Consider the following 15,262-nt stretch of genomic DNA (forward strand, 5'->3'; position numbering starts at 1 on the left):
TACTCACCAACCATGCATTGCCTATTTACATTATTTCATCTGCGTAAATTTGTCTTTATGGTCAGAAAGCATTGAGCAGATTTTAGTTGCTTTTAACTGCTCGACTTCTCTTTAACAAAAGCCTATTATGCATCTAATGACGCGTGATGTATGGCAAAGAAAATTACAACTTCCTGTTTTTCTGAAATGTTAATCTCGTGACTTTTCAGACCAAGAGTTAACAATTGTTCATTCTGGGTGTAACCACGTTTATCACTTAGAAGTCGACTAAAAGTTTGGAAAGGACGGCTTTCAAGTCTGTTTTAACTCAAAAGGCACGTATTTCATCCATATGATATCATGTAAGAGTCGCAAAGCATCTTTTACTGTTTTAACTCCAAGAACAGTGGAGATGCGTTCTCCTACTGGCGCAGGGTTCTTGTTCCATTTAAGTGATTCTTTTAAACAGTCCATCGAATAACATTGCTATGAGTTTAACTTTATGACACATTCCTTTGCGTCTCAGGAACAGATCCTGTGCAACCTTCTCGATCACTGTAGGCTTGGATTGAACTTTCTACCTTGAAAAAGGCTAAGTTAAAGCGGAGAGTACGCCAAACAAGGTGAGGAAAATGTTAAGACGGTAACCGGTCGTTTCGCCTACGGCTCGTTTTGCCTACTGTCTGTTCGCCTACGTATAATGTCGGTTCGCCTACGTCCAATATGTCGGTTCACCTACGTCCAATATGTCAGTTCGCCTACGATTCATATGTAAAAGCTTTGTCGAACCTCGCAGAGAAAACTATGACGGCTAGCTAAATGCCTGGCCAAACGCTCGCAACATTTCAACGCAACATCTTGCAACATGGTTGGGCACAACGTGTTGCGTACGTTTGGCAACAATGTTGCAAGATGTTGCGTTGAAATGTTGCGAGCGTTTGGCCAAGCCTTAATTAAGGCGTTATTTCTGTAGACTTGTGTCTTGATCGGGTTCCTTGAGCGGGCTATACTAAAAAATGTGAGACTTTTCATTAACATATCAATAAAGGATAAGGGATTCGGATAAGGTAGGTAAGAAATTAGCTCGTTCCCACTTTACTGGGCGGTTCAATTTTTGTATCGATGTTGCGATTTGTGCTCAGTGTCATGAACTTTATATCGCTTCCACACGATCCGCAAACTTAGATGCAAAAAATATATATGTGACGGCTGAGATAAAGCGTTATTTCTGTATACAAAAATTTTGGTTTTATCAACGGAGTTGATAATTAATGTAAATTGGCCACCGTACAGAGATTCTAAAAGCTGACGTTTCGAGTGTTAGCCCTTCGTCAGAGCGAAGGGCTAACGGGCGTTGGATTCGCTCTGACGAAGGGCTAACGCTCGAAACGTCAGCTTTTAGAATCTCTGTACGGTGGCCAATTTACATTATCAACTCCGTTGATAAAACCAGAATTTTTGTATACTACTTCCCCACCGACGCAGCACCACAGTTTCTTCAGAAACTACCCCCTTCGTTATTTCTGTAGACTTGTGTCTTGAGCGGGGTCCTTGAGCGGCCTATACTTAAGAACGTGAGACTTTTCATTAACATATAAATAAAGTATAAGGTACGTAAGAAATTAGCTCGTTCCCACTTAACTTCTCGGTTCAATGTTTATATCGTTGTTGCGATTTGTTCTCAGTATGAACTTTATGAATTAGTGTTTTTTTTAGTTTGTGCGCTTTCACGCAATATGCAAAAGTAGCTAGATGAAAAAATATATAACAGTTCTGACAGTTAAGGCGTTGTGTAGGCTTGTCACTTGAGGTGACATTTTTGATTAACATATTCAAAAGGACATGGTAGTTCATTTAACAAAGGATTGCAAAAAAAACATTAGCATTCACCAATGATATCACTGCGATTTCGATCCATCGGAGAAGGGATTGACACTATAAAAGTCCTAGTATTTTGTTTCTCAAGTCACCAGTTCGTTGGAACTCTCAATCAACACACAGCAGTCTCAATTCTTTTCCACTGAATATGTCAAAGATTTGAGATTCTTGTCCACTGTGATACTCATCATAGCCATCCAGCCACAGAAGAACTTCATCTTGATGGTTGGTGATATAATTCAGAAGACCTTCCACTAACCATTGGTCTTCACGGGCAAAAAGTTTTGAGCTATAAATAACATCTTTGAGGCTTTGACATTTGGACACTTCTTTGAGGTTAACGAAAACAACAAGCTTGAACCTCCCCAGAAAAGCTGCTTGTTTATCTTCAGTCTGAGTGTTACCAAGTCGAGCCCAGTCAATCGCCAGCCTCTTCGCAAAAGTGCTTTTACCAATTCCCGTCTCTCCCTGCACAAGAATCCTCTTTGGGTTATTTCCGTTACCGATTGGACTGAAGAGGTCACTGTAGTGAGCCATCTCATCAGCATTCCTGGATCAGCGTTTTGCGTAGAGTGATTGATATGACGTAATCCATGACCTCATAGGGTATTTTATTTCATATTGAGCAAAAGTTGCCTCTATTGATCCATCGTTGTGTTTTTACTGTTTCAACACTCCATCCTATTAATTTCACACGTTTTACAAGTTAGGTTCTTCGTTTAGGCGTGCGTACCCTTGAGTTCTTAATACATTAATATTGATTGGTGAGTTTGAATAGTTGAGGGTTAACTGAACTGTTTTCAAACAAATAATCAGGTCAAATCATCTCAAGGCAAGGTAGTTGTTTCTAGGAACTAATAATGATAATTATTGATAGTAACTACAGTCGAAGCTCTCACTGCGACCACTCTCGTAAGCGACCAGCTCTAGTTACGACCACCAAAGTAAAACCCCGTTTTAAATGTCACTTAAACTCTCTAATTGAAAGCTCTCGTAAGCGACCGTTCCCGTAAGCGACCGCGACCACCTTTGGGATTACCCTACTGGACTTTCTGATTGTTTTTAAGTTCTTGCAAGCGACCACTCAGAGTCTCATCTATGTATGCCAACGCTTTAATAAAAAGACAAGCCACTGCGCTGAGCATTTGAAAGAATGTAATTGGCATGACAGACCTGCACCGGCCTCTCTTTTGTACCGGTTTGTGGTTACAGATACTTATGAAACCTTCAGTTCACAGTTTTGCTTTAACGAGGATGTGCGATTTACCCTTCTTGTCTGATGTGTAAGAAGGTTTCTTGAATATGTTTGCCAGCAATGGCTGGTTTTCAATAAAACTCCAGTTGCGCGTCAGTATTGCTTAAAGATTTGACACTGCTGGGTTGTATGTTGTGACAAATGGTAAAATTTTCTCGGTGGTTTCGGCCTTTTGTTTAAGAGCTGTCTGTCTTCCCGAAAAAATGACCTCAGATAGCGTTCTCTCGATAAGCTGCTTAGGGTAGCCTGGCTCTTCAAGGAGGGCTTTGAATGTTTTGAAATGTTTTGGCTGGGAATGTCTGATAAAGATATTTTGGAAGATGTGAGTGAAAGTAAGAAGTTCCCGACCCTGAATCTTCAGTACCATCAATAAGATTTTACAAATTCCAGGAGACTCTTGCTGAAAGCTCTCATAAGTGACCATCCTCTATTGTTTATAATTTTGTCGCTTACGAGAGCCCATTCTCGTAAGCGACCAGCTCTAGTTGCGACCACTTCTTTGAATTCCCTTGGTGGTCGCTTACGAGAGCTTCGACCGTAGTAACAATTTAGTGACCCAAACTAATTAAACTATCCCCTGACTGCTTTTAAAGGATAGAATTGAACAATAGAGTAGTATGTTGTGATTTTGATCTTCATTATGTCTGCATTATTGGAAACTGGGCCTCACAGATAATGCTATTTTTTCTTACAGCTAATGTGAATCAACAGTTTAAAAGATGGCAAGTGCGGCACCATTATTTTCATCCACTACGGAAACAACAAACTATGCACGGTTGTGTCGTCTTTTAGTGGATGTTGGAACTCAGGTGGTTAAAGACACCTTTGACAGGATACATCCCCCAAGCTGTCTCCACCGGATATTGGCCGGTAGGTTACCTACATTGCAGTCCCTGCGAAACAGGAAGATTTTAAATGTTACCCAGTGGGGAAGGCTGTTCCCAGCTATCTCATCATCAGTCTCATCAGCTAGCTTTGACATTACGCTTCTGATGGTACTGCTGAGGAACATTTGTGGCTTGAGTGCCCCTGCCAGCACTGGAAGCTGGGACATCCTTCCCCATGCTTCTGATAACAGCATTGAAGCCAACATAGCAAGACTCAAGTATTACAGAAACAATGTCTATGGTCATGCAACCCAGGCATCTGTTGACGAGCCAACATTTCAAGCGTTATGGCTTGAGATCAGCAATGCACTGTTAGCACTTGGATCTGCAGCAAGTTATACATCTGCAATAAGCCGACTGAAGACTGATTCCATGGATCCTGATGTTGAAGAGCACTATCGTGAATTGCTTAAACAGTGGAAGAAAGATGATGATAGCACCAAGGACAAGCTTGAACAACTTGAAGGTACACTACCTTATTACTGGGTTGCCTATGGCAAACCCAGTCGAGGTCTGCGTTTAGTTTGTTTGTTTTCTTTTTATTCTTTTTTTTTTGTTTTTTTGTTTTTTTTTTCCGTGTCGGTAAAAGTCTTGCCTGTCACTTCCCTGGTAAGTGGTGTCTTTGTGCATAGAGCCTTCTGGGCGTATTTTCTTAGGATCGAGAGGGTAGTGGAACTGCGTAGATTTCTCTGGTGGACACAGTAGAATCTTTAACTTAGCCTGCAATGGCGTCGAAAGTCATGTAACGCGAATGGCGTTTTAGTGGATCCTTAAACAAAATATACCCTTATGGAGCTCAATAATGGAAAGTCAGCAGGAAGGGTTCACAGGCCTGTTGGAAGCGTGCTTGAGTTTCAACAAAATGAGCCCCAAAATCAGTGAAAACTTGTGACGCAGATGAATAATAAAGTAGCTGCTATTTCCAAAATGATGGAATTACCTGGTGATAAATAACGTCGTACGCGTCTTAGAGAGTAAATTTTGACTTTGCATAAACAAGAGTTGGGCGATTGTGATCTTTGTTTTGACTTCGCTCATTTCATTTCAAACTTTATAACACTTGACGGAAAAAGAAACTTACAAAAACCCGATATCTTGCCATCATTTGACACAGATGCTTCACTGTTTGGCGAGTAAACATGCCAGGGTAACTTAATCACGGAGCCCGCTGAATTCCAGCCATGTCACTTTCGATTTTGCAATTTACTTGAACGTAGCAAAAATCTCCCAAAATGTCGCTGATCGTAACTTTTTATATTCTATATGCACGGTTCAAAATTAATGTTGTTTTCATGTCGTAAATATTTTATTCTCGATCGACCGTCCCGAAAACTTCCTTCTGCTCTTTCTAAAAACTGTGTATCAATAGTTCTCTGCTTTTTAATCGATATTTGTTTTGCATAAAGCAAGCTAACAAAATCTGTACCTTGCTGAGTTCGCATTTGTTAGCGTTAATAGTATTTTCGGTCAGATGCTTCTTTTTTTTGTGAGGGATTTATTGTTTTCGTCTCCCTTCCTAACACTAACCCCGCGGAACAGGGCTTGACTTCAGTGAAATTTAGTATTACTTGCTGTCAGATGCTCAGAGGGCACACTTGTGGTGAAACGAAGTTGTGAGGGAACTTGAAAATTATCAACATGTCAGCCCAGAAGCCAATGTTTCTCGCTTCTCTTTTATTTGTTATTCTTCAGAGACTGGAATGCTGTATTTCAATACCACACAATTCAGTGCCTTCTGATTTTCTGTAGCATGTACCACAGGCAACCCAGTGTATGCTTCACGGAAGCATCTCGTTCATTGTTAAATTCAACCGCATTTGAGCCTTTGATACTTCGTATTTTCTGTGCACCAGTCGCTTTTGTTCCTCAAAAAGAGGAAAGAGCATCATAATGTTACAATAAGTTAATTTAGATTGATGGCTCTAGAAACAGCTCTTGATCCTTGGCAATAAATTCAGTGAACTGAGAATTGATATTATTTCTGAAAGCACATGACAAATTCAGGAAAAAGAAAATTGAACACTACATCCATTCAGCTGGCTTATGAAGTGGTCTGTATTACTACTTTCGCTTCCTCCTGCTGGTACACTCTACCACCACTAAGAAAGGCCATTCAGCTTGAGGAAGTAATTGAATTTTTGATTCACTCATTTTACTTAAATTTTTTGCGAGCTCCACTATCTTGATGATTGTGATGTGTAACGGTTGCTTAATTGTTCTGATACAAAGGGCTTTTGAATGATAACATCAGGGCAACCATAAAATGTCACAATTATTACATGTATTTAAGATGGCCAGGAAATTATGTCGGATACAACTTAATTTTTTTTTAATGTTCAGGGAAATTTGATTGTATGGACATCATTATTGTGGGTTAATGTTATTAAACACCTGTCAGATTGTTTCCGGACTCTAAATTTTTCGCTTATTACACAAGTTTGACCATCAAAGATGTGTATTACACAACTTTGACCGTCAAAGTTGCGTAATAAACGAAAAATTTAGAGTCCGGAAACAATCTGACAGGTGTTTATTAATTTTTTTGCTGGAGTGGAAATTCCCTTAAGCTATTGAAACCATTATTCCTACTGAGTTACTGTGAGTTGCTGGCTTTGTGGGCTTAACTTTCTCATTTCTATCTTTTTTCATTACTTTCTCATGTTTTTCTTTTTTCAATTATAAAGAGATGCTGAAGACACAAGGAGTGCACACTCAGGACCAACTAAAGGAGATCAAGGGTAGGCTGAGAAGAGTCTTAAGGAACTCTGCTTTAATAGGCTTTATATTTTGGCTGGTAAAAGACATGAACTTGTATGTTAAAGCAAAGGCAAGAAGTAACCCACTTCCTTTATTGGCTGTTTTGTTTCCTAAGAATCACTTGAGCAGACTGTGTAAAACAGAAGAAAGCATTAGGAAGGTTAAGTTGAACAAAATAAAATGTGTGAATTCACTGAACGTCAAAAAGGCTTCAATCAAAAAATGAAGGTAAATATGACAGTAGTGTCATATTAGGTCATGGTGATGGTAGATTAAATGAGATAACTTTAGTAAGAGTTTATGTGGATAATTGAAGGACATCTAAACATTATGTATTATTATTATTATTATTATTATTATTATTATTATTATTATTATTATTATTATTATTATTATTATTATTATTATTATTATTATTATGGAAAAAAGCATATTGCTCACGCTGTCATTGCCAACTAAAATAAACTCTATTTTGCAGGCCATAATCAGTGATATGAAAGCGAAGTTCGTTATCATACACTATTTAAAGTCACGTAGCGCGAAGCTTGTGCACATGGCCATGCAATTCGTGCTCCCGTGATGCCTTTGTAGGCTTCTGGAAGTACAATATGATCGTTCCCAGCGTTCGGGTCCAAAGTAGAGTGCCAGGCTTGGAGGAAAAGTCACTCGTGGTAATTAGCTTCAAAACCAACGACCTTGACATTTTCAAAGTTCATGTTGTGGCTGAAATGGTGGACATGGCTTGCAACTTTAATAATGAGTTTTGGTCAAAACCTATAATCGCCTTTTTGTGCTCCGCAATTCGGGTCTTTAATGATCTTTCTGTTTGGCCATAGTACACAAATTACTGTAACACTGTGTACAATTGATTTTGTACACTATGCCTGATTTCTGGTGGTCAGAATCGTCTAGCTCTTCGGGGTGCAGAAAAAGGCTGTTGATGGTTGGTTGTGGTTTGTAAGCTACTTTGATCTTTTGTTGTTTCAAAATGCGACCTATTTTCTCGGAAACGCCCTGTACATACGGCAGCACTACAAAGCCATGGAAGTTGTTATCGGCGGGTTGTTTGGTTAACGCCCTCTCGCAGTGTTGAATAAAGGACATGGGATAATTGTTATCTCACAGAAGGGCTTTGACTCGTTGCGTTTCTTCTCGTCTTCTTTATTTGTTGACGGAATGTTGTTTGCGCTTTTCAGCAAAGTGTTAACCACAGATCTTTTGTGGCACAAAAGGTGACAAAAAGAAATCGAGATAACGGTCAGTGTGTGTCAGTTTTCTGTAAACATACACTTGAATTTTTATGCCGCATCTACTTGTAATGGTGTCTAGAAAAGGTAAGCCTTGCCCATTGGTGTTTTCTAGTTCCATTTAGTGAACTGTAATTAATTGACTTCAGATGTTTATGAAACTCGTCGACTTCATCGTTTTTTAAACAAGAATGACTATCGTCAACATAGCGAAACCACCATTTGGGAGGGTGCAAGAATGTGGAGATTGCAGTTTCCTCAATTTCTTCCATAACCAGCTCAGCTAAAACTGGACTGATGGGAAAACCCATGGCATATCCAATTATTTGGTTGTAGTGGTCGCCATCATGTTTGAAGTAATTGTGGTTGAGTACGAAGTCTGAAAGTTTCAAGATGTTGTCAGCAGAAACATTGGTACATTCTACTAGATTCTGGTCTTGTTGTAGCCTCTCCTTAGTTCTTGCTAGGGCTAAGTCCATAGGTATGGAGGTAAACAGAGACTTCACATTGAAGGAGACCATGACTTCTTCACTGGTGATGGAATGCTGTTTTATTTGCTGTTTGAAAATATCAAGGTCGTTGGTTTCGAAGCTAATTACTGTACCACAAGCGACTTTTCCTCGAAGCCTGGCACTCTACTTTGGACCCGAACGCTGTGAACGATCATATCGTACTTCCAGAAGCCTACAAAGGCATTGCGCGAGCATGAATTGCATGGTCACGCGCACAAGCTTCGCGCTACGTTACCTTAAATAGCGTATGATAAAGAACTTCGCTTTCATATCACTGATGAAGGCTTAAGAATTAGCTGAAACGTCTGTTGAAAAATATCAAGAGTCAGAGGCAAACCTTTTTCCATAGAACTTATGACATCTCTTGTCTACACTTTTTCAATTTTTAAGCTTCTTAGCCTTTCTTCAGTTCTCTTTTTGAGACTGTTTTTTCCTTTTGTTGTCACTCTGAGTAATGTGTTTGAACATGTCAACTGGTCAGCAAGGCTAGTCTCAAAGTCTCTTACTTTCTCCTCCACCTTTAATTGAAGTTCTCAAATATCCTCATTAGGTTTTCTTGGGTACTCATGTCCTGGTAAAACCTTTCCAGACTTGGCAAAGGTTTTAGACAGATGCTATTGTGCTTCTTCTCTCTTCTTCTGGATACTTGATTTTATGCCTTCAATCACTTTAATGTTCAGTGTTGCATAACATACTGAGATTTATCACAGCGTGTAAGGATGCATTCTTTACAGAAGTACATGTTTGTAAAGCAGCGGGATTACAAGGTTCATAACACTTGCAATTTTTTTTTCTTGTCTAGCAACAGCAGATTTTAAATCATACTCACGCCTTCCCTCGTACAAGTCATTCATAATATAATGACCTGTATTTTGTTAGTTTCTCCCAAAAGTATGACATTGGGTATATTTAACGACTGGTTAGACTTTTGTTTCTTCTTGGGAAAAATTTTCGAGGAGGTGGCAGGGGGTAGAGGGGGGTTGGAAAAAAAGGGTCTTACTGGTTTAGGGGGTCATGAAAAACCAAACATGGTATACTCACCGATGCACCAGTCCGTACCCCGCCCCCCCCCCCCTTACTTCCCCACACCCTCTACTTATTGACCACTCCCTATTGTCTGTCTCACACCATTCGTAGATATTGGTGGACTTGTTGCCCCAGAGCATCAAGCTATAGCCCATAGCCTAAGGTGTTGAGGGTCCTTTACAAAATCTTCGCTGTATTATTATTATTATTATTATTGTTGTTGTTGTTGTTGTTGTTATTATTGTTATTATTATTATTATTATTATTATTATTATTATTATTACTGTTATTATTAAGCATGACTGTGTGCATTGAACCTTGAATTTTGACCCCCTGATGTCATTGCTTGTAAGAAGAGCACAGTTACATGTAAGTGCTTTAAAAGACCATCTGCATTGCTGGTGATTTTCAGGCCAGTGCCCAACTGGCTATAAAATGGCCCATAGTATTACTTTTGCTTCCTTTTGCTCATATCGTCTGTTTGCACTAAGGAAAACATGCAACGTGAGGAACTAATGGTTGCATTAAAATTTAAGTGAGAATTCTTCAGAAAAGGGTTTGTATAATAAAGATATTTTTTATTTGACTTTATTTTTTTATAACTTGCTCAAGTGAACAATAGGCCATGGGATAAGACCGCAAGAGGTAAAAAAAAAATGTCATAATTATTCAAGATGGCCCGGAAATTTTAACAGCAAAGGCAATACTCAAATAAAAAATTATGGTTATTTCGGATACAATTTTTTTTTTTAATGTTCAGGAAAATTTGATAGTAGAGACATCACTTCCTGTGGTTTAATGTTATTTTTTGTTGGAGTGGAAATTCCCTTTAAACTATTTTGACCATTATTCCTACTGAGTTACTGTGAGTTGTCGGCTTCGTTGGCCATAGTAATCTTGTACCCCCAAGACACAAGGCCTCTTACAATCTTAGACACTAACGTAGTTTAAATAATTACGCAATTCAGCCAAGTGGCTGTTAAGTTTTTATCGTTAATGTCTATCTATCTAACATTTATCTATCTATCTATTTTCATCGTTTCTATCTTTTATTTCCCGATTTCTTTTTCTTTTTTCAATAATTAAGAGATGCAGAAGACACAAGGAGTGCACACTCAGGACAAACTAAAAGAGTTCCAGGGTAGGTTGAGAAGAATCTTAAGCTTTGCTTGTGAATCAAATTGTGAAGACTTTGTATATTAGTTGTTAAAAGACACGAGCTTGTGTGTTAAAAGCAAAGCCGAGCAAGAAGTAACCCACTTCCTTTATGGCCTGTTTTGTTTTCCTAAGAATCATTGGAGGAGTGGAAAGCAGAAGAAAGCATCCTCATTTTCTTTTTTTTTCCAATAATAAAGAGACGGTGATAAGAAAGTTGGAGACACATGAAGTACACTCTCAGGGCAAACTAAAGGAGATCCAGGGTAGGCTGAGAAGAGTCTTAAGCTCCGCTTGTGAATAAAAGTGTGTCTTTTAGCTGGTAAAAGACAAACTTGTACGTTAAAAGCAAAGGCAAGAAGTAACCCACTTCCTCTATTTCCTGTTTTGTTTTCCTAAGAATCTTTCGAGCAGTGGAAATCAGAAGAAAGCATTAGCAAGGTCGAATTGAACAAAATAAAAGGTATGCATTTAACGTTAAAAGGCTTCAACCAAAAAATGAAAGTTAATGTAACAGTAGCGTCATAATAATAACGGTAATGATGATAATAGTAGATTAAATATGATAACTTTGACGCGAGTTTTTGATGTGGATAGTTTGAAGGACAACTGACATCATGATTGAGTATACCTAAAGATATTGAAGGGGATGGTGCAATATTTTTACGAGTCTCGCTGTAAAAGAGACGAGACAAGCGACGAGTAGAAATATTCCACGGTATTACACACCAAAACTTCCGATAAGCTATTTATTATCCTACTACTTTATTTATATGACTGTGTCTCTCAAGGACTGGGAACTACCGAATTCATGAATCTGATTGGCTGAAAGCGATATTGACTGCGTTCTCGATTTTCCCTTATTATATGACTAGCTCCGTGAGCGGGCAAGATGAACCAAATCGCGCGCCGTGATTGGCTACCCAAGCGGGCAAGATGGAGCTATCTTGCCCACTCGGGATTTCTCGCTTGGTCCCGCAAGATCAAAGACCTTTTTGTGGTGTTTTAAGTCATATAATAAATCCTTGGCCTCGTTCTTTTTTTGCGTGTTTATGGACCTCGACTTCGTCTCGGTCCATCAACACGCAAAAAAAGAACTTGACCAATATCCAGCCATCTTGAACTCACACTTGGTCAATAACCCATACATCTAGAGCGGCATCTAGACCGGTAATGTTTTGCGGTGAAATAGTTGCAAGCAAAGATGCAAAAATATTGAGTATTTTCTTCGACCAATATATATTGTTGGAAGTGCCAGAAAGCATGATGAGAACAAAAAGGAGGACGAACAAACTTTGGCAGAATTAAGTTCAGCTCATCGCCACTCATCGCCGTTCGCACGCAAAATGTCAGTTAGTACAAACCAGTGACGTTTGCCATATAATAAACATCTTATTTAACGAGCTTAGTTTGTATAGAAAAGGGAGAATCTTGACCTCGGCCGTGTGCACAGACCTCGTGCTCCGTTAATAAGAGCTAAATATTTTTAGCAAGTGATTTGTAAACAACCGAGAACGTATGAAAGACTTATACGTGACAAGTGCGGGACAAACGTCGGTACCTCAACTAGTTAAACCGTTTTTCCACTGTACAAATATGGTGGAATATTTTTGCTTGTTTCGTGCGTTTTCTGTGCAATAACAATAATGATAGTAATAAGGAAAAAAGAATGAAGCAGTGATAGCATTGACGATGAAGATGAAGGTTCATTAACCTTCTGTTATACTTCCCAAAAGAGACAAGGACTTCGTTCAGCATGTTGAACGAAACGTTGGCCGAAATGATCATTTCTCTTTTTTTACTTTTTTTCTCATGATCAGAGTCTTTCAGTGAGGACATTTGCCGAGCAAAGCTCCAAGAACATTACAAAAGAACATCCAAAGTGCGAACGTCTTCTTGGTCCAGGTTGTCTCTTGTAGACATTGATCAAGTCTACACCCGACTGCGTGTAATACAAAGGCAAACCACCTTAGCTGGGTCAAAACAGTCTGAAATGGCTCACTACAGTGACCTCTTCAGTCCAATCGGTAAGGGAAATAATCCAAAAAGGATTCTTGTGCAAGGAGAGACGGGAATTGGTAAAAGCACTTTTGCGAAGAGGCTGGCGATGGACTGGGCTCTCCTTGGTAACACTCAGACTGAAGATAAACGAGCAGCTGTTCTGGGGAGGTTCAAGCTTGTTGTTTTCGTTAACCTCAAGGAAGTGTCCAAATGTCAAAGCCTCAAAGATGTCATTTATAACTCAAGACTTTTTGCCCGTGAAGACAAATGGTTAGTAGAAGGTCTTCTGAATTATATGACCAACCATCAAGATGAAGTTCTTCTGTTGCTGGATGGCTATGATGAGTATCACTGTGGACAAGAATCTCAAATCTTTGATATATTCAGTGGAAACGAATTGAGAGGCTGCTGTGTGTTGATAACAAGTCGAATTTCCAAAGCTGGTGAGCTCCAAGAATTCCAAGACCTGCTTGCAGAAATAACAGGATTCAGTGAGGAGGACAAACTAACGTATATAACTCGACAGCTTGGTAGTGAAAGAGATGCCAGAGATTTGTATGATCACTTGAAAAAAAACGAACTGTTAGAGCATGCAAAAGTTCCCTTACTTTTGCTGTTCTTTTGCAAGCTATGGAACAAGGAACAGTCAGAAGACTTGTCGAAAGCCAAAACGACACTATATTCAAATATTGTCCAGCACGTTTTAAGCCACAACCAAGGAAAGAACACCTTTCCTCACTTTAGCACAATAGAGGATAATTCAGAGATCCTCAGTCAAATTGGTAAGCTGGCTTTAGAGTGTCTTTTAAACGATGACCACATTTTCCCGTATGGTAAACTTTCTTCTGAAGTCCTGTGTGAAGACAGTGTTGTCACTGGTTTACTACAAGTAACTGAGTGTACAGAAAACTTGCAACCAACAGAAATGGTTTCTTTCATTCATAAGAGCATACAAGAATTCTTAGCAGCCTGGTACGTTACTCACAAATGTATACCCGATGGAAATCCCAGTTTGATTGAAGAGCACACTCAAACCTTGAAAAGCTGTCGCGAGTTCGAGAACGTTTTTCGATTCATATGCGGACTTAGTGATGAAGGAGCAGCGAAAGTGTTTGACCATTTGAAGTCAGTGAGAATAAACGATCCTTCACTTGATATATCAGAAGCGATACCAGATGAAGACCACAAATACAAGCCATTGGATGACGTTTTTGAGAGACTTGAACATTTCAGTGATTTGGTTTTTTATTGCTTTGAAGATGTACAGTCAAAAGAAACGCTAGCAAAATTGTGCGTTGACTGCTTTAGCGGGATTACAGTTCTCAGAGAACCACCTTTTTACCTTCAGTTACTGTTTTCTGGTGTGAATTCCTGGACTTTTATTTTTGGTCCTTGTAAAATGCGTTGGCTGAAACATATCGTTGTTTCAACTCTTTACAAGGTGGTAGAAACACTGAACTGCCTTGATGCCACAATAAAGTTAAATGAGAATTCTGAAAATGTTCCCCTCGGAGTATTTTTGAGAAAGGTCCTCGACGTTAATTGTATTAGTTGTGGTTTTACATCAATCCTTCACATCCACGACGGTGATATCAATGTTCGTTTCATAAACTTAACACTGGGTTGTGATGCACATGCGAGACTATTCATTGAGAGTGCACAGGCTGTTGCTTTACCGTGTCAGTCGGCAAATTTGGTTCCAGGAGAGACGTGTCTTAAGTTCTTAAGAACGTTTAGGTATTTTGGACATTCTGCAATAAAATACCTTGGTACCGTATTAAAGAATTGCTCCCATTTGATGAGTATCGAAGTTGAGCTAGGAAACCCTAGCGATTATGAATCTTTCGAATTGGATCGTTGGTGGATGTCAAAAGCAGCTGAAGAACTCGCTAAACTGTTGCCGAGTTTTGAAAATATCACCAAACTTCGTATTATCTTTTTTGGGTGCTGTGATGAGGAAGCGATTATGAAGTTGGTTTCCAGTATCACGCACAAGAACCTGATTGACCTGTCGCTAGGTTCAATTCCCTTGACTCCAGCAGTTGCCAAAGTGCTCGGTTTTTTGCTCCCGAGACTGTCATCTTTACAAGAGCTCCGCTTAGTTGGCACAAATGATACCAGTTTAAATGTCGAGGACATGTTGGCCCTTTTTGGCAGAATAGACAAAGACATGCCATTGAAGATATTGAAGTTCAGCAATGTCAGTGTTGGTGGGAGTCTCGCTCCACTAACCAGAAAACTTTCCTTTTTTCCACATTTGACAACACTAAGCCTTGGATACTTGGATTTGAATGAATGTGACCAGCAAGATTTGGAAACGTCCTTTAGTCATCTCCCAAACCTGGAGATCCTGAGCCTGGGTGGTGATGCATGGGATCACTTGCAAAAACCCCTGACCTCATTTTTAATGAAACTTGGTAAAATCAAGGAATTTCATTGCTGGGATTGCAACTTGTCAGAAGAAACTTTATCAAATCTTAAAGAAGCACTTCCCCATTTATTCATTTCTTCCGAAATTACTTTTCTTTGACTGACTGGCCAAGGCATTGATCTCGTTTCAAATGC

The 15,262-nt window shown here is 39.3% G+C and overlaps 2 protein-coding genes across 4 annotated transcripts in view; one reads left to right on the forward strand and one right to left on the reverse strand.

Annotated features, from left to right (window-relative positions):
• The first annotated feature begins 233 nt into the window (after nt 1-233).
• LOC137983646 (NACHT, LRR and PYD domains-containing protein 3-like) overlaps nt 234-15,262 on the forward strand; it is a 17,681-nt gene continuing 2,652 nt past the window's right edge. For 2 of the 3 annotated variants that reach the window (XR_011118975.1, XM_068830801.1), the window contains exons 1-8: nt 234-314; nt 506-602; nt 3,807-4,465; nt 6,684-6,737; nt 10,629-10,682; nt 10,897-10,962; nt 11,097-11,159; nt 12,517-15,262. The exon at nt 12,517-15,262 is cut by the window's right edge. Coding sequence is in view for 2 of the 3 variants with exons in the window: in XM_068830801.1 (XP_068686902.1) it covers nt 3,832-4,465; nt 6,684-6,737; nt 10,629-10,682; nt 10,897-10,962; nt 11,097-11,159; nt 12,517-15,227 (3,582 nt within the window). In the remaining variant the exon portion in view is untranslated. The remainder of the gene's footprint in view (nt 315-505; nt 603-3,806; nt 4,466-6,683; nt 6,738-10,628; nt 10,683-10,896; nt 10,963-11,096; nt 11,160-12,516) is intronic. The other variant, XM_068830802.1, reaches the window with a different exon arrangement.
• Nucleotides 1,966-2,394, reverse strand: LOC137981838 (NLR family CARD domain-containing protein 4-like). Its single transcript, XM_068828880.1, has one exon. It carries the CDS (start codon nt 2,392-2,394, stop codon nt 1,966-1,968), a length of 429 nt encoding a protein of 142 aa, XP_068684981.1.

Source organism: Montipora foliosa, chromosome 13, assembly GCF_036669935.1.
Source record: "Montipora foliosa isolate CH-2021 chromosome 13, ASM3666993v2, whole genome shotgun sequence".
NCBI lineage: Eukaryota > Metazoa > Cnidaria > Anthozoa > Scleractinia > Acroporidae > Montipora > Montipora foliosa.

Excerpts from the sequence above, each read along its gene's own strand:
- LOC137981838 (XM_068828880.1), bottom strand. The coding sequence starts at position 2,394 with ATGGCTCACTACAGTGACCTCTTCAGTCCAATCGGTAACGGAAATAAC.